General features: G+C 44.7%; 1 protein-coding gene across 1 annotated transcript in view; it reads left to right on the forward strand.

Annotated features, from left to right (window-relative positions):
* LOC126335151 (rab3 GTPase-activating protein catalytic subunit) overlaps positions 1–24,293 on the forward strand; it is a 471,879-nt gene that overhangs the window by 440,920 nt on the left and 6,666 nt on the right. Inside the window, exons 11-13 of the mRNA XM_049998120.1 lie at positions 1,047–1,146; positions 7,271–7,596; positions 19,476–19,781. Of these exons, the coding sequence (XP_049854077.1) occupies positions 1,047–1,146; positions 7,271–7,596; positions 19,476–19,781 (732 nt within the window). The remainder of the gene's footprint in view (positions 1–1,046; positions 1,147–7,270; positions 7,597–19,475; positions 19,782–24,293) is intronic.

Below are 24,293 nucleotides of genomic sequence, written 5' to 3' on the forward strand. Positions count from 1 at the left end.
GCGTTTCCTTACCCTGTCTTCTAAGGTAAGGCGTAGGGTCGGTATTGCCTAGCCTGTTCCTACATACCTCCGAAATCCAAACTGATCTTCCCCGAGGTCGGCTTCTACCAATTATTCCTTTCTGCTGTAAATAATTCGTGTTAGCATTTTGAAACCATGACTTATTTAACCGATATTTCGGTAAACTCACACGCGGCAGTACCAGCTTTCTTCAGAAATGGAATTATTATATTCTTCTTGAAGTCTGAGGGTATTTAGCCCGTCTCATACATCTTACACACCAGATGGAAAATTTTTGTCAAGGCTGGATCTCCCGAGGCTATCAGTAGTTCTGACGGAATGTCGTAACTCCCGGGGATTTGTTTCGACTTAGATGTTTCAGTGCTCTGTCAAATTCTTCTCGTAGTATCATACCTCCCATCTCATCTTCGTCTACGTTCTCTGCCATTTCTACAATATTGCCTTCATGTTAATCTCCCTTGTATAGACCCTCTATATACTGCTTCCACCTTCCACCCATCCCTTCTTTGCTTAGAACTAGTTTACCATCTGAGCTATTGGCACTGACACAGCTGCTTCTGTTTTCTCGAAAGACCTCGTTAATTTTCCGTTAGACGGTATTTATCTTTCCTCTAGTGATATATGCTTCTAAATTTTTACATTTGTTCTCTGGCCATTCCTGCTTAGCCATTTTGCACTCCCGTCATTCTCATTTTTTAGGCGTTTTTATTCCATATCTCCTCCCTTATTTGTCCCATTTTTATATTTTCTCCTGTCATAAGTTAAATTCAATGTATCCTGTGTAACCCAAGCATTTCAAGTAGCTCTCGTCTTTTTACCTACTCGATCCTCTGCTGCTTTCACTATTTCATCTCTCAAAGTTAACCATTCGTCTTCCACTGTATACCTTTCTCCTATTATAGCCATTCGTTGGTTAACGCTTCCTCAGAAACTTTCAACAACGTCTGTTTCTTTCGGCCTATGCAGGTCCCATTTCCTTGAACATATAGTACATAATTCCTCTGACTGTTTTTGCATTGCTTCAGGCAGCCAATCCCGGAGCGGTCCTGGAGGACTTCATCCGCTGGTACTCGCCTCCAGACTGGAAGGAAGAGGACGGTGTGGATGAATTTGGTCAGAAGAAAGGTAAGCTGCTTCAGAAACCGCGAGTAATCGCGTTTGCTGTGCAGAACACACTGCTATATCTTTAATTCAAATGTTCAAATGTGCGTGGATTTCTAAGGGACCAAACTGCTGAGGTCATCGGTCGCTAGACTTACACACTACTTAAACTAACGTATGCTAAAAACAACACACACACCCATGCCCGAGAGGACTCGAACCTCCGGCGGTAGCGGCCGCGCAATCGGTGACATGGCGCCTCAAACCGCGTGGCTGCTGTATTTTTGACTGTATGCTTTATAACGTAGAGCAAGTCGTAGAGGAACGTTAAGGTTTCCACATGTTGTTGAGATGCAGTATAAAATTTTCTCGGTGTTCAAGACGCATTATCTGTGAGTTAAAATTCGCGCTTTCAAAGATATTCACCATCTTCATCATCAGCAGCTAACCGACTGCCAGATGTTTTACTGTTTTCTTTATCCTCATTTCATTGTCTCGCCTGTTAGGGCAAAAGTGAACTGGCGCGTTGCACTGCTGCCATTCAACCGTGAGCATTATTAAAATACACAAACATTGTTTCTAAAATAAAATAAAATAAAATGTGCGACGGTGATTCAAATGAAAATCTTAAAATTGAAATAAAATTCCTAAAAGTTGGAAGAAGTCACCTTTCTGTTTCCAGAACTGACCAGTAGTTGGCAGCCTGATGATGCGGCGCGGAAAGAACAGGAACTGTTGCCAATGAAAATGTCTTCGTCGCTGTGGACCTACACCGTGTTGCAGCAGCAATCTGTGATACGTTTTGTGAGCAGTGAACCTGTTAAACCTGTGGAACTGCATTGCTGGTTGAAAGAACAGTGTAGTGTTTGCCCTTGCAAGCAAGTGTACGCTTGGCGCTGAAAGGATAAAAAATAATCGTAGCTTTTATGGAAGACGCTCCGCGCACGGCCACCTCGCGATGAGAAACAAAAATGCTGCCGCATTGAAAGAGGCTGGAAAGGAGAACAGGCGTGTTAATGTAGACGAAATAGCCACAGTTTTCGCTGTTAGTTTTGGTTCAGAAAACAATATTCTCCATGATGCGCTGAGAGTCAGTAATGTGTGTGCAAGATGGTTTCCACGTCAGGTGACTTCTGAACGGAAACATCGTCAGGGCGATGATTGTGAGGATCTTTTGTGCCATTTCCAGGTCGACGATAATGGATTTATGGACAGAATTGTTGCGAAAGTTGAAACCTGGGCGTACTGTCAGTAGCCTATAATGAAAAGCTCTAGCAAGTAATGGCGACATAGCTCTCTGTCAAAACTAAAAAATCCGCCTCAACAACAGGCAGGAAAAGCCGCGCTCACTGCCTTTCTAGATGCAAAAGCCGTAATTTTGGAGCGTTACGTGGAAGTTCTTTAGAAGCTTGCTAGATACCGCATCACATCCATGAGGATCCTTGGTCTTCAGCGCTTTAATTATTGTTTCAGACTTCCTTGTGTCAGTATCACTGACGTGTACTACATATAGCAGTCCTGGAAAGCCATTTTCTAAGAGGATTATTGAATCCTTGTAGAAATTGTGTTTTTATTTAATTAACCTGTTATGTGCAGACAGTGACTGTTAAAATACTGACTAAACAGTAACAAAAAATTGTACTACATATTGACTTCATGGCTTAGTCCTTGTGCTGCTGGCCAGACACTTCTTTCACGACTGATCATGATGATTTAATTTTATCCCTAGAATTAGCTATTCTGTTTGTATACCACATGCATTTTCCACTCCAAATGACATTTTTAAACATTAACAGTAGTTCTACGAATGCGACAAACGATGTTTCGGGGTTGCGCAGTTTCAAGTCTCGGTCCGGCACACATTTTCACTAGTCGCCGCTGATTCCGCATGTACTCCTCCAGAAGCAGCTGATGGAATTAGTCCCTTTCCTTCCCTACCCTTCTTTCCTCCCCCCCCCCCCACACACAATTTCAATTTATATAACAGTTATAGTACTATTTGTAATGGACTGCTGCAGCTCTGTTGTGACTGCTTCTAACATTTTGATATAATTCCCACTTTGTTGCATGTCTTCAGCTGCTGCTGATTAAGGGTTTGAAGAGACTGCACACCTAAGGTTATTACTCTCATATCCACCCTCTTCCCCCCCCCCTCACCCCCACCACTGGACAAAATCTGTGTACCCCATGTGTCTGCGTCCAGAGTCAGTTCTATGTGCGAGTGTGAGAACGTTTCGTAAATGTTTGCGCACCGTCTCCTCATCCATTAATCAGCCACCCAGCTTGCCTGTTAGTGCTAGCACCCTGTTTTAAACGATCTAATGGAAAGCAGGTTTCAAAGAGCATGAGAAATTTCATGAGGAACACATTGTACTGTCTGCATAGATCACTGTTGCACTAGGCAACACTGTGAGCAGATCGTTGACAGTGACCACTAATCCATGATCGATCTGCTACGAAGTCATCCTCGCCCTACACTGCGGAGTAAGCGACGTGGACTTTGGATTGGTCTTGTTTTGTTTTGTTGCAAGAAGACAGTGCTAGTGCCTATACTGCCCCCTCAATCGTACCAACAATACAGGATTTGAAATTCTGTCGTCTCGAATACCTGCCTTACTCACCAGACCTAGCCCCCGTTTCCAGCGACTTTCAATTGTTCGGTCGACTGGAAGAAGCGCTGGAAGGCAAGCATTTCACAAGTGACAAGGAGGTGGAAACCGCGGTGCACAAGATTCCAAACCGAAAAGAGGAGGTTTCATGCACTTTGAAGCAGTGGAATGCGTTTATCACACGTCATGACGAGTAAGTAAAAAAAAATTGATATCTGTAGTTTTTCTGAATTTCATCATTTTTATAATTATGAGTACTTGAGGTTTTCATTTCAGTCACCCCCGTATAATATGCTCTTGTTTTGGGAGTTATTAATACAGCCGATAGTACATTGCAAATTTGAATGAAAATATATACTTTCCTTCTTTAAGGTACAGGCAAACATGATACCCTTTACAAAAACAGAGCCACATCTACAGTACAGAGCAGTAGGTGAGGAGGGTTGAAGGTGCTTCTTTTTTTTTTTATAAATACAGTGTGTTTCAAAAAGAATATACGTTTTACAAAATATTATTTTGTCCAAACTATCGATCGCTGCTCTTCGGCTTGGCTATTTGAGAAACGAATACATAGTCTAGTTTATATTAATAGCCGCTAGATGTTAGTGGTCTTCTGTTTTGCTTGGTAACTGTCACATGTTTAAAATGGCTACTCCGCAGCAGAAATCATTTTGTATTCTCTAGTTTGCGAAGTGCAATTCCGTATTACAGTGCAAAGACGTTTCAGGTTGAGGTACCAAATTGATCCTCCGATTGGGTGGAACATTCGCAGATAGTATTGACGATTTCTGGATATAAGATATGTATGTAAAGGAAGGGGAAGAGTTCTGGCCGCTCTCGTGTTCCTGCAGACAATCTTGCACGAATTCAGACTGCTTTCAAACGTAGTCTTTCAAAATCAACTCGTCGTCATAGTCGGGGGTTACAGATGCCTGCAACAACAATTTGGCCTGTTTTGAGACTTCGTTTGGTTACGAAGCCGTACAAGTTACAACTGTTACAAGCTCTCTGTCCTGATAACAAACGCAAACGTGTGGCATTTTGTAACGAGATTCTTGATGCTATTGACAATGATAACTTTCCATGTTAGTGGTCAGGTAAACAAGCACTGTGTTCGAATTTGGGGCCTACACAACCCACATGCAGCCATTGAACATGTACGAGATTCGACCAAAGTCAGTATTTTTTATGCGATATCTCGATCATCTGTTTACAGCCCATTCTTCTGTGATAGAAAGACGGTTAACCGTCAGCAGTATCTCGCTATGTTACAAAAATGGTTGTTTCCGAGGCTGCACGAAGACAACTTCATTCTTCAACAAGACGGGGCACCTCCCTCAATGGAGTCACCAAGTGCGTGAATATCTGAATGAAACTCTACCGAACCGTTGGATTGGTCGTCAAGGAGCTGGCGAGTTAGCAGGTCTCAGCTGCGTTCCACGGTCACTAGATTTGGCACCCTCTGACTTCTTCCTTTCGGGTTTCGTTAAAGACAAGGTTTATGTACCACCAATCCCATAGAACATGGAAGAGTTGAAGAAATATGTACCACCATAACATCAGTGACGAAGGGGATGCTTGCCCGAGTATGGGAGGAATTTGAATAGCGATGTGACATTGTTTGTGTCGCTGATGGAGGACACTCTGAACATCTGTAATCTGGACTCGAGAGGTTCGTAAATATGTGTTTTAAGTTTCTTATTCGTATGTCTTAAAGTTTAATGAATATATTCGTTCAAAATACGTGTACTCTTTGTGAAACACATTGTATCTAAAACAACAGGTGTCCACAACGACAGGCGTCAGACTGTAACCTCTGCATTCGTCAGAATGCTTCACATGAGACACGAATATCATCTGAGTGCAGATCAGAAGTTAGGAAAATTCTCACAAAAATATTGGCTTGGTCGAAGACCACTGTGAATGCGAAAGGCATCCATTTACAGAAGCAATTCTGGGGTGGCAAGAAACCACGGGAAGTGTGGTCGGTACGGAGGGAGAGTGCAAATGAAGTTTCTCACACTTCAGTAGTGTAGTCCGGACCTATGACAGGCTGCAGGCGTCATGGAGACTTTTTTCTGTGACGCTCAGCTTCGTTGTCTCTGCCTCTCTCTTTACGTTGTCAAGGTATGGCGGCACGGGGGAGGGGGGGGGGGGGGGCGGACGCAGTCGGTATAGAAACTATATTCGCGCAAGAGAACAGAAGCGACGAGGAAAGCAATAGTGTATACGGTATCGACCCCTGCGGCACTCATAAGAGAACATGCTTCCAAGGCGCGACGTTTTATTCCCACAGAGAAGACCTTGCTGTCTGTTTTTCAAGTAGCTTTCGAAGCACAGTGCCTCAAATTTTTAACTGTCTCATTTTTTTGTGGGCGTTATGTCAAAGCTGGCGATGTCAATGCTTTGCTGAAGTTCATTACTATCCATATTATAGGCTCCTCCGCATCCGCTATCGTTTTCAGGAGTAAAAGCCACCAGTCGCAGGAGGAGTACCGTAGGACTCAATTTTTTGCATCCTGTTGTTGATAATTCTTTCGGGTTATATGGCCGTAGTCCATGGAATTCTTCTATTCCCAACGTTTCGTCGAATACTACTTTGGACATTCTCAGAGGTTTGGCTGGTCCTGCTGAGTGCTACCGACTAACGAGTCGGGCGTCGGAGAGCGGCCTAAATACCGAGGAAAGTGGGCGTGGTCTAGCTTTCACACAGTAGCAGAGAGAAAACTAGTCAAAGATAAAATGTAACTATTGATAATAGTCCGTCATAGATAAAAATCACATCTCGATTCTGTAACGCCAGTCCATATCTCGCTTAATTTCAAGGCCTCTTCTTCTCTATTAAAATTACTTCATGTTTATAAATTTCAGTAGCCTCCCTATACAGTCGTGGATAATAGTTCGTGGTAGAACCTAAAACTGTAGTTTCAGAAAACCTAACTACATGGTCACCTGACTGAAGTGCATGTTCCGCAATGGCCGATTTATCTATTTTTCCCAGTCGCAAAAGACTTTTATGCTCCTTTACCCTCGTATTCACACTTCTTTTCATAGTACCAATAGCGTTGTGTATAAAATTTCGTGTACTTGTGCAAAGTCTATATTGGACGAAACGTTAGGAATAGAAGAATTCCATGGACCACGGCCATAAGACCCGGAAGAATGATCAACAACAGTACCATCCGGTCGTGAAAGCCTTCATTGTATGATTTTTGCGTCCTGTTTATTTATGGTGTGTATGAATGAGCTGCCCACAATACTGGCTTGTTAAAGTCAATTGTTTCCGCTCCTGCTGACCGCGGCGGAGGCCGGCTTCGGAAACTCGAACGTTTATTCAAAATGGCGCGGCTTGAAAACCGATAAAATATTATTTATGATAATAATTGATATGTTATATTGTAATGTTAGTTTGGCTACATGGCCTTCATCTGTCTATCTTATTTTTCTGAGCATCCCCCATGTGTTATCAGCGTAACTTGGCTATGTTACGGTTTGTAATTTGCTCGTCGCTGAGACCACCACCCTGTTGTTGTGGCCAGGCTGCCTGAGCGTGCGCATGCAGCTGAAGGGCAACCCGTGGGTGGAGGCGTGGGAGGCGGCCAAGCCGGTGCCGGCGCGCCGGCAGAAGCGGCTGTTCGACGACACGCGCGAGGCGGAGAAGGTGCTGCACTGGCTGGAGGCGTCGCGCCCCGCCGACGTGGGGCGGCTGCTGCTGGCGCCGTTGTCGCACGCCGCCGCCGTGGCGCTGCTGTCGCGCGCCGCCCAGCAGCCGCCGCTGCCGCGCCTGCCGCCGCTGCTCGCCTCGCTGGGGCGGCGCGCCGAGCGCCTGTCGCGCGCGCCGCGCGTCGACGTCCGCGACTACGAGGTCCGTACACTACAGACTGTTGCGCGTGGCACACGCTGCTCTTAAACGCATTGCTTTTGCTGGATTGCCATTTAGGTTACATACTGGTGTAAGACCTCCGCTCAGGTTCTACCAGTCACAAAAAGAGTGCCTCAAGGTTCAGTTCTTGGGCCCTTTTTATTCATTATAAACTGAAAAAAAAGATAAGCCTCCAGAAGTGGAGCAGATATGAAATGAAGCTTCACGGACTAACAGGTATGTGTTATTGTTTCAGTGATAACAAAATCGAGCCAAATTTACAAAGAACTTGGCACTATGTGTCCATTTTTTAGTATGACAATCAACCACCTCTGTCTGGATGCATGCACTGATTTGGTTGGGAAAGATGTCTTAAAGCTGTTGTAGTCACTCCTGTGTGTGTATGGTCCACAACAGTTGTAACTGGTCCTAACGTCTTGGACATTAGCACTGGCATAGAGTTTGCATCGTAGCTGGTCTCACACATGTTCCTTTGGCGCCAGATTCACGGATGTTGGAGGCCATGGAACGGCGTCAGCACTGTGTACATACTAAATAGACACTCTTCGCATGTGTGGATGAGCGTTGTTTTGTTGAAAATATATTGTTGAATGAGAGGCAATTCATGAGGTTAGGTCGATGACATACTGTTCTGCTAGCAGAGTCCCGTCATCCATTATGACCTGTGACTTGACGTCATACTCTATGACTCCCAGTGATGCTAGGAATAAAACCGGTGTTCCTCTCCACAACAATGGAAATATGGGACCTCTTCCCATGCTGACAATGCTCATCCGGGATAGTGCACAACCACTGAACACAATGCAATGACCTTCATCAACAGTGCGTGCTTTGTTGTCATGGCACCACTCCAGGTCTGGCCGTTTGTCCTGTGGTGTTAACGTCCTACACATGGGATGCCAATTTCCTAGTCTGGCTGCTACTGCTGTGTGGCTAAGGTATGTCAATAAAATTAATATTGCTGAGAGACCATCATTTGTTCTCGAATGAAAGATGCGGAACTGAAGATAAGCTTCGTACACAATACGGCGATCCTCCCTCAGGGTGGTCAGACGTGGTTGACCAAAACCTAGATGATGATTATGCCTATCATATTCCCGTGTTGTCCAGCATTGGGCGGCTGTCACGTCCAAATGACCCAAAAAATCTGGATATTAAATGATTTGACCAGCTGGCCAAATGGAGACTCACAATGACAAAGTGCTGATAATTCTGTCTCAGGCGAGTACGCCTTATCTCCTTGTCCTTTACGGTGCTCACTCAACATCTGACACTGTTCATAACCCTCATGTACTATCCCAGGCTTGGTAACAACACTAATTTACTCTGGTCGCCATTCTGCCTATCACAAACAATTGCAACGCTAATCATTTACAATCCCATTGATGGCGTGAACGTGTGCGCAGCTACATTGACAGCTAGCCGCCAGCCGCTGTCTCAGCGCCTCAGACCCAGAATGCTCCCACCCAGACTGTGTGCCACAGCACAGCGTCACTTTGCGACAGTCAGAGATCGACAACCAGTGACACCTGAAGGACATGGCTATCGTGGATGAACGCCAGGCAGACGAGGGTTCATATCTGTAGCTGTTAAAGTTCCTTGGAACAGCAAAGAGTTTACACATGGACGACGTGTGTCGTGGTGCAGGTCCCTTATTTTACCGGTGGTCTCCTCAAGGCCCGAGTGGGAGAGCCAAAAGCCATCCTGACGGCTAGAAGAACGGCTCCCCGGCTACCCACCCCTCCATGGCGATCACCGCACACGAGGCTACTGCAGTTTGGGGATGTAAAATAAGTCTGAACGCTGAATCGCATCCAAATCTTCCGCATCACAGTACGCACACAAACTCATATCAGGGCGTCGTCGCCAGTTACTGTTATGATTGTGACATCATATACAATTTTTTTTTGACTGCAGCTACAAGTCCGAGGAGCTGGTGTGTTCGCAACTAGCAGGTGCTCCTTAGATGCGCTGCACTCTCTGAAGGGGATTTTCTTCGCCACATAGAAGAGAGCCCAATTATGAGTATGGTAGTCGGTGTCTCCTGTAGAGCACACAGATCAGAACTCTTTGCCTAACTGTGTACGTTAAATGAAACGTGACAGCTGAAAGCGATCGGAGTTTCAAACTTACTTTACTTCCAAACGGTACATTTCTGAACGAATCGTGTAATAAAAAATGTGAAATACACTATATAATTAAGTAAAGTCCTTTTTTGGGTGTTATAGATCCGAATTTTTTCAATACATACTAATTATAGGGTGTTTCCGTAAGAGCGTGCAAAAATGTAACTGGACATAGAGGATGCTCCACTGAAGAATTTGAGGTACCCAACCTGGGGTCGGAGAAGCGAGCGTAAGGAGATAATAGTTTGTGCGAGTGGTCCTTATGTCATGCTCCTCCCTCGTTTCTTCTGTCCAATAAACCAGTCTTCAGCATTCACGGATCGAGAGAAATAAACACTTGGCGTGACGGATGATGCCTGTCAGGAAATCGTTCCCTGTACAGCCCGTCAGCAGCGAGAGCAATGCAACGTACTGCCCTATACACAATGTGCACCTCACTGAGTTCTGCGAAAATGTACCAGTACTGCTCCATCGTATTGAACTGTATGTCTTTGAATAGTACTGACTATAATGAATGGGTCTGTCATTGATTCATAGCAAGTTTTGTCATGACAATGTAAATACGATACAACAGACCCACCTTATGGACAAGTAAAGTAAATAAAACCTGCAACATGACTTCCTAGTAATTAGCCACGTCCTCCTTGTTTCCTTGCAGAAAATAAAGAAACTAAACGTGTAAACTAGTAGGCATGTTAATTGTAAATAAGTTTGAAAGCAGTAATGCTAGACAATGAGGTAGACACCAGGTTCTCTACCTCACATTGTTCAGTGGAGCATTCTGTATGTTCTGCTACATTTTTGCCCGCTCTTACGGAAACACCCTGAATAAAGGTACCATGGGTAATGAAAACTACACAGTTAACATCAAGATTGGTCATTGGTTTCGGTACTCCTGACGAACATCGTCTCCTACACCTAAACAAATTTAAGTAAATATAGTTTTGAAAAACAACGTGTAGAATGGTAGTATGTGATAAGAAATCAGCATAGCAGTGTTAATGAAGAGTAATGATTTAGGTAAACATAATTTGGGTAACAGCAGGTATAATGTGATCTCGACATCTATCTTGGCGAACTAAACTAATATGAAGATTTCTATTTTCCCACCGAAACGTTGTGCCATTTGGACGAACTGATTCAACTGAGAACTCTAAAACTTTGTTAGTCAGTATACTAGGAATGTTTCACAATAAACCAGCAAAGAAATCTGCAAATACATAATTTTTTAGAAGTTTGAATCGTTAACTGCTAGTGATATTAGTGGGGACTGATTAAACTTAATAAAATGCATATCACACCCAACCAAGCAAACTACGTCCATAATCCCATGCACACGCTTTTATTAAAACGGAACGTCTATGACACAGTGTTTAACATTTTTATAAATAGGCCGTATGGCATATACCATTGGCATAATACCTGTGAAATAGTATCTTCCACTAAACGTGTTAACAGAAACTGCTGAATGTAACCTGCACATGGCATGTGGGCGGGTGTTTTACTATGATGCGCTACCGTACCAATGACGCTAGTTGGAAGGTTTTATCCACTCTCAAAAGTAATAAGCTAAGTGGCGTGCTCCGTGAATAGCACACACAACAGACTGGTATGGGAATATCTTTCACCAAAAAATGGCGAAACGGTCAACGAATGTGTGTACTAAATTGTTGCACATGACACAAACTGTGTTCCGTTTAATCTCTACTTTTGACTGCAACTTCTTCACCCCCCAGACGAACACTAACTTCCATATGCCACGCTTTCGACATACTTATATCGTAGTGCTCCGAGTTCATAACAACATTGGTCTCGATTGCTCTTATTCCGATTGTGTCTGTTGCAGCAACGCAAGTAACTTGCAAGCATTAGTGATTAATTCAGTAGACAGCCAGCCAGGTCACACGACTACAAACAAATAGCAAACCTTGCTAGGAAATGCTCGACAGCCGACCACACGGCCGCTAGCAAGCCAGGTCAACGCGGCAAGAAGCCCCCAACACGGAATCGCCTACAACTTAGTTTTTGCTGTAATGAAACACGAAACAAATGCCTCACCGAATTACACTACAACTGAACGTTATTGTTTAACCACGACTAGCCTTATAGAACCTTTCCAGTAAGGTCAAACGCCTTAGGCAATAAGCTTCGCTAAAAATGTAAGTTGTAAAAGAGAACTACAGAAAGGAAGTTGCAAATTCTTCCAGGCATGAATATAAATAACAACTCGCTAAGATCTTACCATTAGCTGGAGGTCATGATACACAACTTAAAGGGCTGGATAATACGAGGGTAATCCCAAAAGTAAGGTCTCCTTTTTTTTATATAAGTACAGAACTCTGTGTGGCAGTTGGTCACGCTGCTATGAAGAGTCCACGCGCTGTGTGTAAACATGCTCACGCCGCGCTGAGGCGCTCAGTCTTGGCTTGGCAGCCGTTGATAAATGGAGCTCCCGTTGGATGTTACCGCCAAGTGCGAATTGCGATACGGTTTTTGAACGCAAAGGGCACTGCGCAGATTGAAATCCGTCGCCAATTGACGGAAGTGTATGGTGAGTCGTGCATGGATGTCAAAAATGTTCGTAGAGAGTAGAGAGTTTGCAGTCTGCCGGTAAAGTAATGATAACCGTTTTTTGGGATCGGAAAGGGGTATTGTTGGTCGACTTTATGCCCACTGGGACCACAATTAACGCTGAGAGGTACTGTGAGACTCTGAAAAAACTCAAACGGGCAATCCAGAACCGGAGAAGAGGAATGTTGAGCAAGGGCGTACACATTCTCCATGACGACGCTCGCCCACACATCGCTCGGCAAACCGTTCCTCCTGCAACAGTTTCAGCGTCCGGTAGCGTTCTCGCTTCCCAAGCCCGGATTCCCGGGTTCGATTCCTGGCGGGGTCAGGGATTTTCTCTGCCTCGTGATGGCAGGGTGTTGTGTGCTGTCCTCAGGTTAGTTCGGTTTAAGTAGTTCTAAGTTCTAGGGGACTGATGACGATAGATGTTAAGTCCCATAGTGCTCAGAACCATTTGAACCATGATCACCCACCCACCCTATAGTCCTGACTCGGCGCCCAGTGACTATCATCTGTTCCCTAGGTTAAAAGAACATTTGGCCGGAAAGCGATTCAGCTCCGACGACGAGGTGAAAAAATGAGGTTCATAACTTTCTGAACAGCATGGCGGCGAGCTCGTGTAACATTGGCATACAAAAACTGCGACAGCGCCTACAAAAAATGCATCCACAGAAATGGTTCAAAATGTTCAAATGTGTGTGAATTTCTATGGGTGCAAACTGCTGAGGTCATCGGTCCCTAGACTTACATACTACTTAAACTAACCTATGCTAAGAAAAACACACACACACACACACACACACACACACACACACACACACACACACACACACACACACAGAGCCATTGTAGAAATAGACAGGTCTATGTACTTATAAAAAAAAGGAGACCTTACTTTTGGGATTATAAAAAAAGGAGACCTTACTTTTGGGATTGCCCTCTTAATAATACCAGAATGCACACCAGCTGCTAAAACATAGTGAAAACAAGCACTGAAATTTAGAAACAGTTTGTTCTCTCGCAGAAACCAATTCGAAAAAAAATCAAATTTAAAAAAAAAATGAGTGAGATAGTTCATAAGCCGGCGATGTAATTATGCGTGAAAGCTGGGCACATTACATTGTAACACAAATAGTCCTAACAACATTAAGCATGGCAAATTTTTAGAGGGAACACTGGCCAGCAGATTAACACAACTCGCTTCAAAAAACACACAGAGCACATGTGGCAATAAATTTGTCCTAGAGTCAGATAGTCAGAAAACAAAAATGTAGTTGACGACTCGATGAATATAAACACCAACATCCACTCAAACAGCTTGCGAAGCGGCAAATCGGTGCGCAGAGCTGAACAATCAGATACACTCCTGGAAATGGAAAAAAGAACACATTGACACCGGTGTGTCAGACCCACCATACTTGCTCCGGACACTGCGAGAGGGCTGTACAAGCAATGATCACACGCACGGCACAGCGGACACACCAGGAACCGTGGTGTTGGCCGTCGAATGGCGCTAGCTGCGCAGCATTTGTGCACCGCCGCCGTCAGTGTCAGCCAGTTTGCCGTGGCATACGGAGCTCCATCGCAGTCTTTAACACTGGTAGCATCCCGCGACAGCGTGGACGTGAACCGTATGTGCAGTTGACGGACTTTGAGCGAGGGCGTATAGTGGGCATGCGGGAGGCCGGGTGGACGTACCGCCGAATTGCTCAACACGTGGGGCGTGAGGTCTCCACAGTACATCGATGTTGTCGCCAGTGGTCGGCGGAAGGTACACGTGCCCGTCTACCTGGGACCGGACCGTAGCGACGCACGGATGCACGCCAAGACCGTAGGATCCTACGCAGTGCCGTAGGGGACCGCACCGCCACTTCCCAGCAAATTAGGGACACTGTTGCTCCTGGGGTATCGGCGAGGACCATTCGCAACCGTCTCCATGAAGCTGGGCTACGGTCCCGCACACCGTTAGGCCGTCTTCCGCTCACGCCCCAACATCGTGCAGCCCGCCTCCAGTGGTGTCGCGACAGGCGTGAATGGAGGGACGAATGGAGACGTGTCGTCTTCAGCGATAAGAGTCGCTTCTGCCTTGGTGCCAATGATGGTCGTATGCGTGTTTGGCGCCGTGCAGGTGAGCGCCACAATCAGGACTGCATACGACCGAGGCACACAGGGCCAACACCCGGCGTCATGGTGTGTGGAGCGATCTCCTACACTGGCCGTACACCTCTGGTGATCGTCGAGGGGACACTGAATAGTGCACGGTACATCCAAACCGTCATCGAACCCATCGTTCTACCATTCCTAGACCGGCAAGGGAACTTGCTGTTCCAACAGGACAATGCACGTCCACATGATCCCGTGCCACCCAAGGTGCTCTAGAAGGTGTAAGTCAACTACCCTGGCCAGCAAGATCTCCGGATCTGTCCCCCATTGAGCATGTTTGGGACTGGATGAAGCGTCGTCTCACGCGGTCTGCACGTCCAGCACGAACGCTGGTCCAACTGAGGCGCCAGGTGGAAATGGCATGGCAAGCCGTTCCACAGGACTACATCCAGCATCTCTACGATCGTCTCCATGGGAGAATAGCAGCCTGCATTGCTGCGAAAGGTGGATATACACTGTACTAGTGCCGACATTGTGCATGCTCTGTTGCCTGTGTCTATGTGCCTGTGGTTCTGTCAGTGTGATCATGTGATGTATCTGACCCCAGGAATGTGTCAATAAAGTTTCCCCTTCCTGGGACAATGAATTCACGGTGTTCTTATTTCAATTTCCAGGAGTGTATTTACCGCGTAGGTGAACGAAACTTTTAGCCTCCTACCCAGTCCTGGCGAAGAAGGGTGAACGACGACCCGGAAAAAGACTACACGTAATTTCCCTGCACTGCGGAGTTCGAAGGTGTCCCCTACGCCGCTGTAGTGTCCACTTTGGAAGGCTAGCCGAGGCAGCGATAGCGGCACAAGGGAGTAATACGACACACCTGGTGAGACGCCAGCTACAAGCTACTGATAGTGGGAAGATGAAATGAGCCGTCATGGCGCACACAGGTGCAGTAATGATTAGCGAACAGTTTGCATAGTAAGCAGAAGATTTACTCGTATTTTTCCGAACGTACGAAGACTTGTTACAAATCATGCGACAAGAAGTAGAGTCCTGCTCATGCAATAGCAATTACTATGAAGCTACCTGCCCTCATCACGAACCCGAGGCCTACGAGAAAGACAGGCCGCGGCGCGTACGTCACAAAGGTAGTCCTGCGCTCGCTCGCTCGCTCGCTCGCTCAGCTCAGCAGACAAACTACGTTTCTACACCTGTTAACTCGTAAATAGGCGAGTCCGTACAAACGAAAACTGAATCTTCTACAGAAATCCATTACTGCGGAATCTTACTGTTATGATGGGAAGTCCATGGGCCTACTTATAATTTGTTATGGCTGTACTCGCGTACAATGAAATAAAATCATGTTAAAATGATTATCAGTTGCATAAGGCACCACTTCCAGCATGTAATGAGTACTGTGAAGCAGAAGAGACTAAATGCTATAGCCGCCCGAAGTGGCCGAGCGGTTCAGGGGCTTCAGTCTGGAACCGCGCGACCGCTACGGTCGCACGTTCGAATCTTGCATCGGGAATGGATGTGTGTGATGTCCTTAGGTTAGTTAGGCTTAAGTAGTATTAAGTTCTAGGGGACTGATGACCTCAGAACTTAAGTCCTATAGTGCTCAGAGCCATTTGAACCATTTTGAATAAAATGCTATAAGCAAGCAAGCCATTATACCATTTATATCAAGTATTGATCTTAAATTAAATTTTGCAGTTGAAAGAAAACAGCCGTCGGTCACTATTTTTAACGAATTAACCGGGTTTCAATACTGCTAGGAGTGTCTTCCTCAGAATTTAAATCAAAGAATGATCTATAACATGGTCACGGAAATATGACTAAAAACGTATGATACAGAGTATAAGTATAGAATCATCGTGAAAGACTGGCAGTACTTATATGCCATTTATAAAATAATAAATATGGCAAAAGGGCATTAGCCACAAGGGTATTTAAGATAAAAAAATTGTGATGGCGAGCCACTAAGGGCTGCTCGTTACTTACGCGATTACAGATTCCAAACGGACTGAGGTGCCCGCGTTAACAAATGCGGCCAGGTGAACATGGCACTGCAACGAGCGTGGCATCTAGTAGACGTAGATACAATTAGGCTACTTCACATTGAAATATAGGCAGACACGATTATAAATGAACAGTATTTGGTACATAATGGAAAGCAATGTTTGTTTAATATTAGCATACAACATAACATTCTGTTTACATCGAAGCTTATAACAGTAAGATAAAACATGAAAACATCATTATGAAAATGTAGATAGGACTGAATGACAACTTGTACAAAGAAATATTGGCGTGAAATACAGCCAAGAAACATTTGATATTTAGGAACTATAGGACTACCTTAGAAGGAAAAGAACATTTCGGCAACCTGCACAAGGAGACCCGAAGTCAGATATCGAGTAACGAGCTTTATACAGTTGAAAAAAATTTTGTTACGTAGCTATAGCTGTTCGTTAAGGATGAGGCTATCCTTTCGAGCAAGATATTTGAAGATCACTAGTTCTTCTAGAGTATCTAGTCTACGCCCTTTCTTTTCGGTGTGCAAAATGTTGCTATCGCAGATGGCTTTAGGTGAATGAGCTGTAATTAGACTGTTAATCAGTAAGACTTCGTAATAGCAGATTCCAGTGGAAGATGCAATTCTCGTTAGTACGTATATGTCCAGCTGCGAGTTAACAGGTTTAGAAACGCATTTTGTCTGCTGCGTTGAGCGAGCGAGCGAGTTCAGCACTACTTTCGTGACGTACGCGCCGCGGCCTGTCTTTCTCGTGGGCCTCGGCACGAACCGTGGAGTCGACTATGCAGCGCCAGGGTAGCAATACGTGGTGAAGTGGCTCTGAACAGCTGCCGCCGGGCCTCCTCAGGTTTCGAGGCAGTAGGGTTGCTGGACGTGGAGCGCAGTGGGCGGGCTCCATTGGATCCCGCACGACTGCTGTCGGCGTTCGACACAAACTTGCGATTCCGATACCACACCTGTTTCCCTGAATCATATACATCTACATCCATACTCCGCAAGCCACCTGACGGTGTGTGGCGGAGGGTACCTTGAGTACCTCTATCGCTTCTCCCGCTTATTCCAGTCTCATATTGTTCGTGGAAAGAAGGATTGTCGGTATGCCTCTGTTTGGGCTCTAATCTCTCTGATTTTATCCTCATGGTCTCTTCGCGAGATATACGTAGGAGGGAGCAATATACTGCTTGACGAGGGTATGTTCTCGAAACTTCAACAAAAGCCCGTACCGAGCTACTGAGCGTCTCTCTTGCAGAGTCTTCCACTGGAGTTTATCTATCATCTCTGTAACGCTTTCGCGATTACTAAATGATCCTGTAACGAAGCGCGCTGCTCTCCGTTGGATCTTCTCTCTCTCTCTCCTATCAACCCTATCTGGTACGGATCCCACACTGGTGTATACTATTCAAGCAGTGGGCGAACAACTGTACTGTAACCTACTTCCTTTGTCTCGGGATTGCATTTCCTTAGGATTCTTCCAATTAGCTGCTTCCAGTTGCTGACCTGCTATTTTGTAGCTAAATGGTAAGGGATATATCTGGCTATGTATTCGCAGCAAATTACATTTGTCTACATTGAGATTCAATTGCCATTCCCTGCACCATGCGTTAATTCGTTGCAGATCCTCCTGCATTTCAGTACAATCTTCCATTGTTACAACCTCTCGATATACCACAGCATCATCCGCAAAAAGCCTCAGTAAACTTCCCATGTTCATCCACGAAGTCGTTTATGTATATTGTAAATAGCAACGGTCCTACGACACTCCCCTGCGGCACACCTGAAATCACTCTTACTTCGGAAGACTTCTCTCCATTGAGAATATCATGCTGCGTTCTGTTATCTAGGAACTCTTCAATCCAATCACACAATTGGTCAGATAGGCGATATGCTCTTACTTTGTTCGTTAAACGACTTTGGGGAACTGTATCGAACGCCTTGCGGAAGTCAAGAAAGACGGCATCTACCTGGGAATCCGTGTATATGGCCCTCTGAGTCTCGTGGACGAATAGCGCGAGCTGGTTTTCACGCGACCGTCTTTTTCGAAACCCATGCTGATTCCTACAGAGTAGATTTCTAGTCTCCAGTAAAGTCATTATACTCGAACATAATACGTGTTCCAAAATTCTACAGCTGATCGACGTTAGAGATATAAGTCTATAGTTCTGCACATCTGTTCGACGTCCCTTCTTGAAAACGGGGTTGACCTGTGCCCTTTTCCAATCTTTTGGAACGCTACACTCTTCTACACACCTACGGTACACCGCTGCAAGAAGGAGGGCAAGTTACTGTGTGTACTCTGTGTAAAATCGAACTGGCATCCCATCAGGTCCAGCGGCCTTTCCTCTTTTGAGCGATTTTAATTGTTTCTGTATGCCTCTGTCGTCTGTTTCCATATCTACCATTTTGTCATCTGTGCGACAATCTAGAGAATGAACTACAATGCAGTCTTTCTCTGTGAAACAGCTTTGGAAAAAGACATTTAGTATTTCGGCCTTTAGTCTGACATCCTCTGTTTCAGTACCATTTTGGTCACAGAGTGTCTGGACATTTTGTTTTGATCCACCTACCGCTTTGACATACGACCAAAATTTCTTAGGATTATCTGTCAAGTCAGTACATAGAACTTTACTTTCGAATTCATTGAACGCCTCTCGCATAACCCTCCTCACACTACATTTCGCTTCGTGTAATTTTTCTTTGTCTGCAAGGCTTTGGCTATGATAATGTTTGCTATGAAGTTCCCTTTGCAGCAGTTTTCTAAGTCGGTTATTTTACCACGATGGCTCTTTTCCATCTCTTACGATCTTGCTTGGCACATCTAACGCATATTGTACGACGGTTTTGAACTTTGTCCACTGATACACAACACTATCTGTACTTGAGACGTTATGTAGGTAAATAAACCAGAAATTGTGCAATACTTTTTTTGTTACGTGTAGTTCCCCATCCGATGTAAGACGTCAGTGGAAGTGTTACACAAAGGGGCCTCAGACCTTACTTGTGTGTGTGCGTTTGTATTGTTATTGCAGAAGCTGAGCCACGAGATCGCGTCTGCGGAGGCGCTGATGGCACAGGCTCGCTCGCTGATGTCCAAGTTCTGCGGCGAGGACGTCGTCGGCGGCGACGGCGATGCCGGCGCCTCGACTAGCTCCGGCTCCGGCTCCGTCTCCGGCCCTGACCCGGGCTCCAGCGCTGGTTCCAGCTCCAGCGCCGCCAGCGAGGAGGCGCGCCGCTTCGTGTACGCGCTGCTGCAGGCGCCCAGGGCGGACCTGCCCGGCGGGCCGCGCGGGCTGTTGGCGGCGCGCGTCCGGGCCTTCTTCGCAGAGGCGCACAAGGTGTGTGGCACTGGTCTAGTGTAGGTCTGTTGCCTAAAGCCCCTGCCTCTCCTCTGCTGTACTAGTGTAGGTCTGTTGCCTAAAGCCCCTGCCTCTCCTCTGCTGTACTCCAGTTTAACTCTTCTCTAACTGTATGCTATCCGATGGAACCCCACCAGATTAACTAAGAGTGTAATACGAGGTCTGTCCAGAAAGTAAGTTACTATCGGTCGCGAAATGGAAACTACTATGAAAATCCGATAAAGCTTTGCAAAGATGTGTTGGGCAGTGTCTCTAGTATGACTCTAGGTAGATTTATGTCGCTCTTTTCGTTCCTGAGCTCTTAGTGAGCGCGTAAAGATGTTATAGTAAATAGTGTCACCCGCCAAGTACGAGGGCCTGGTGAGAATTTTCTCCTGAAGCTATGCAACCAACATTACATAACTGTCGTGCGGTTTCTTCTTCAAGACAATTCTCAGCCTCATTCTGCAGGGGCAATGAGATGTTCCTGCATCGTTTCTATTGTAAATGTTTGGTTACCCACAATACAGCCCGTAATTGTCTCCCACTGAGTTTCATCTCTGCTCAAACGAACCGCTGGCTACGAAGACAACATTTTGGCACAGACAACGAGCTTTAGGCCAGCGTAGAGAATTGGCGGAAAGTACTGGCGGCTGCCTTCTATGATGAGGGTATTGGAAAGTTGATTCAACGCTACGACGAATGTCTGCGTCAGAACGGCCATTACGAAGAGAAGTAGCTGAAAAATGTTGCTAACTGTTACAAATGAATCATTTCTGATTTTCACTGTGATTTTCATTTCGCGATCAATCGTAACTTTCTGGACAGCCCTCGGATATCGTAGCTCCTTCCTTCGGACGAAAAACGGTGCCTAATTGTTCGATGAAAGTAAATGTTATATTCGTCTACGAGACGGTAGCGGAAGTAAACCACAGAACTACCATTACGGAATACTGGGAGTATCTCACAATCAGTTCAACTCTTACTTTAGTAACAGTCAGTGAAAGGTCATTATTTACAATGTTGACATGGCTGTGATGTGGGATCTGAGTGGGGTACTGTCAAGTGGGGGGTGACGCAGGGATCAGTGTTGGGGCCCCTCCTGTTCCTTATTTATATAAATGATATGCCCTCTAGTATTACGGGTAACTCTAAAATATTTCTGTTTACTGTTGACACTAGCTTGGTAGTGAAGGATGTTCTGTGCAACATTGGCTCGCTTTCAAACAGTGCAGTACATGACCTCAATTCATGGCTTGTAGAAAAAAAAACTAAAATTAAATCACAATAAGACTCAGTTTTTACAGTTTCTAACACACAATTCAACAAAACCTGACGTTTTAATTTCATAGAACAGGTATATGATTAGTCAAACTGAACAGTTCAAATTTCTAGGTGTTCAGGTAGATAGTAAGCTGTCGTGGGAAGCCCACGTTCAGGATCTTGTTCAAAGACTTAATACTGCCATTTTTACTATTCGAACGGTATCAGAATTGAGTGATCGTTCGACACGAAAAGTAGTCTACTTCGCTTATGTCGTACGGTATTATATTTTGGGGTAACTCTTCTCATTCTACAAGGACATTTCTGGCTCAGAAACGGGCCGTTCGGGCAATAAATGGTGTGAGTTCACGAACCTCTTGTCGGCTTCTGTTCACGAATCTGGATATTTTGAAATTGGCCTCTCAATATGTATATTCCGTATTGTCGTATCTTGTTACCAGTATTAGTTTATTTCCAAGAATAAGCAGCTTTCAGTCGGTTAATACCTGGCAGAAATCAAACCTGCAGTTGGATCGGATTCCTTAACTCTTGTGCAAAAAGGTGTGCAGTATACTGCTGCATCCAGTTTCAATATGCTGCCACTCGAATTCAAAAATCTTAGCAGTAATCCACGCACTTTCAAATCGAAACTGAAGAGTTTCCTCGTGGATCACTCCTTCTGTTCTGTCAAGGAGTTCCTTGAAAAATTAAGCTGATTCTTATTGTATTGCTGACAGCGTTTACTTAAACATATGGACTGACTTTTTTCAGCTTCATGAACATTTATTTTTATCTGTTATTACTTTTATGTAGTAATTTCATGTACTGACACGTTCCATGACTTGAGATTTGCTCCTCAATTTAGTCCTACGGAACTTGACGTGTAAATAAATTTACGTGATGGGTCCCATTCCAAAAATAAAACATAAGGAATCCCCGAGCCACGAAGGCTGGGCGTTATCGCTGAGGAAGTGACAGAAAGACCAAAGAGCGAGATAATTTTACCAAAATGATTAGCAGTGGCCCCCAAAGTTTTCCTCTCTCCTGCTCGGCATCAACCATACAACACGCGAGAAGGCGTCCACTGCAAAGAAAATACAACAGTAGCATTCTTGAGTCCAAGGAAGGGAGCGACATAGTTAATGAAAATATGTTTCATAGGACGCTCGGCACCGCTGTTGCGCAGCAATCCGCTCTTTACCAACTTACAGTTCTCGGCAATGCCCACCCATCGACCATTATATCCTTATAGAGCTGGGGCCAAGTCACATGTTGCTTGAGCTCATGTATGATTTTATAAATGCCTAAGTATACAGCTGATGGCGACTGATGGTAATGTTTAATGACGGCGGGAATGAGATCATGAGGCAAACAAATTTTCCACTGACCTTCGCCCTTGGTTTGTAAACGCAAAATTCCTTTTCTTCCTATCCAGATTGAAAATGTTGTTTAATATGTGAGAACGCTGGCTCGGAATCTTGTTACTGACGATCAAACAACTCAGGCACCTCAGCCGAGAGTGGACTAATAGTGGCTCCCTGGTCGGACATTCGCGGAAATTTCCTCATCGCCAGACTCGAACATACGGCGTAGCGCATCAGCGACGACATTTTCGCTGCATCTTATATGCTTTACTGAAAACCTGAATGCAGAAATACGCACCGACCACCTCACAATACGCCCCGTCTTATGGGGACGCGCTAGGATCCGTGAGAGAGCCTAGGTATCAGTTTCTAAACTAAACTGACAATTTGTAATCTCCCCCTCCTTCCTGATTCCAGCTATTGCCCACAATAAGCAAAGTCTTTTACGAAAAATTTGAGAAGAGCGAAGATTACAGTAAACTTTCTAGTTTACCTAGCTTTTCGTGTAGAGTTGGCTCCAGTTCTCCTTGTCTGGGGGTCTGATTCTTGAAACTGAAATTCTCACATTTTGGGTCCTCAGGGTTGAATTGATGTAAATAAATTTGAAGATGGTTGTTGCAGAATTTTTGTTGTTACCTTAATATATTTTGTCACATTTTAGTATGTCACACAGTCCTTTGTATTTTCACATTAAGAAAGCCGAAATTACATAGTTCACCCAAAATACAGAAATACGTCCGATCACATCAGAGGCGTGCTTCCTACTCTCTCTCTCTCTCAGCGGAAATAGCAACATTCCGAAGGGCTTACAAGTTTTCTTGACAAATAAATTTATATTACTTTCGATTATTATTTCATAAATGAATCCAGAAATAAACATAGAAAACAGTACTAGATGCCGTAATTAATAATATATTTTAAGTGTGCCAAATAATACGTAATTTCAAATTTTTCTAAAAGAAAAGTAATTTTAACGGTACATTCAGACTAGTACTTATCGATTGTAGGATCGAAAAAAAGTAATCCCTTTTCATAAATTTTAGCTTGAAATATAACATAGTGTATAAAATTATATGAAGTTTTCAGGAAAGCAGCTGAGATAATATTGACCTGTCAAAAATTTGAAAAATAGTATTGGTATCGATATTTACTGTTGAGGAAAAGTAGTACTAGAGGAGGACGTCCCGTTACAAGTTCTCTAACTAAAACTTGAATTTTGCAGTCCCGAATAGGACAGCGAGGGCCTGAACCCACTGCGGTCATTAAAGCGCGGGACTCGTAAGCAATAGGGCGACGTTCTCCATTCCCAAATTTGAAGCAGCATTTTATAAAATGGAGGGCAACTCAAAATTCGGGACAGCCAATACCAGGGACCTACTGAGCGTCAAAGGCTGTTCGCTGATTTTCGGTCCATGTGAATTCTTGCCATTTTCTACTCAATAAATTCAATGGAGCCGCCAAAGGAGGGAACTTTGGTACGAAATTGTTAACTTGCAAAGAAAAGCATACATGTAAACCTATCTATTCTCTTTTTGGTTATAGGAGGACGAAAATTGTGAATAACCTGAGTCCGCAAATGGTTCACACGAACCCTTTCAGCCGAAAGAAACTAAATGACCCAGGAAGGAGATGTCGGACCGCGCTAATTTAACCTTTGAGAGTTTCATAGTTAACCCGCCTCCCCCGACCTCGTCAGTACCTGGGAGAGGTGCTCCAATGTCCAGGAAAGGTCTTGCTGTAAATGATGTCGTCATCTAAAACAGAATCGAGCAAACAGGAAAGGATTGCTGCTCTAGTGGACAACCCGAAAGGGACACGGATAAATTAGTCTAGTTTCCAGTCTGTAACAAACGCCGTCACAGCTTTCGATTTCTCCTCCAGGGGA

Source organism: Schistocerca gregaria, chromosome 2 (assembly GCF_023897955.1).
Source record: "Schistocerca gregaria isolate iqSchGreg1 chromosome 2, iqSchGreg1.2, whole genome shotgun sequence".
NCBI lineage: Eukaryota > Metazoa > Arthropoda > Insecta > Orthoptera > Acrididae > Schistocerca > Schistocerca gregaria.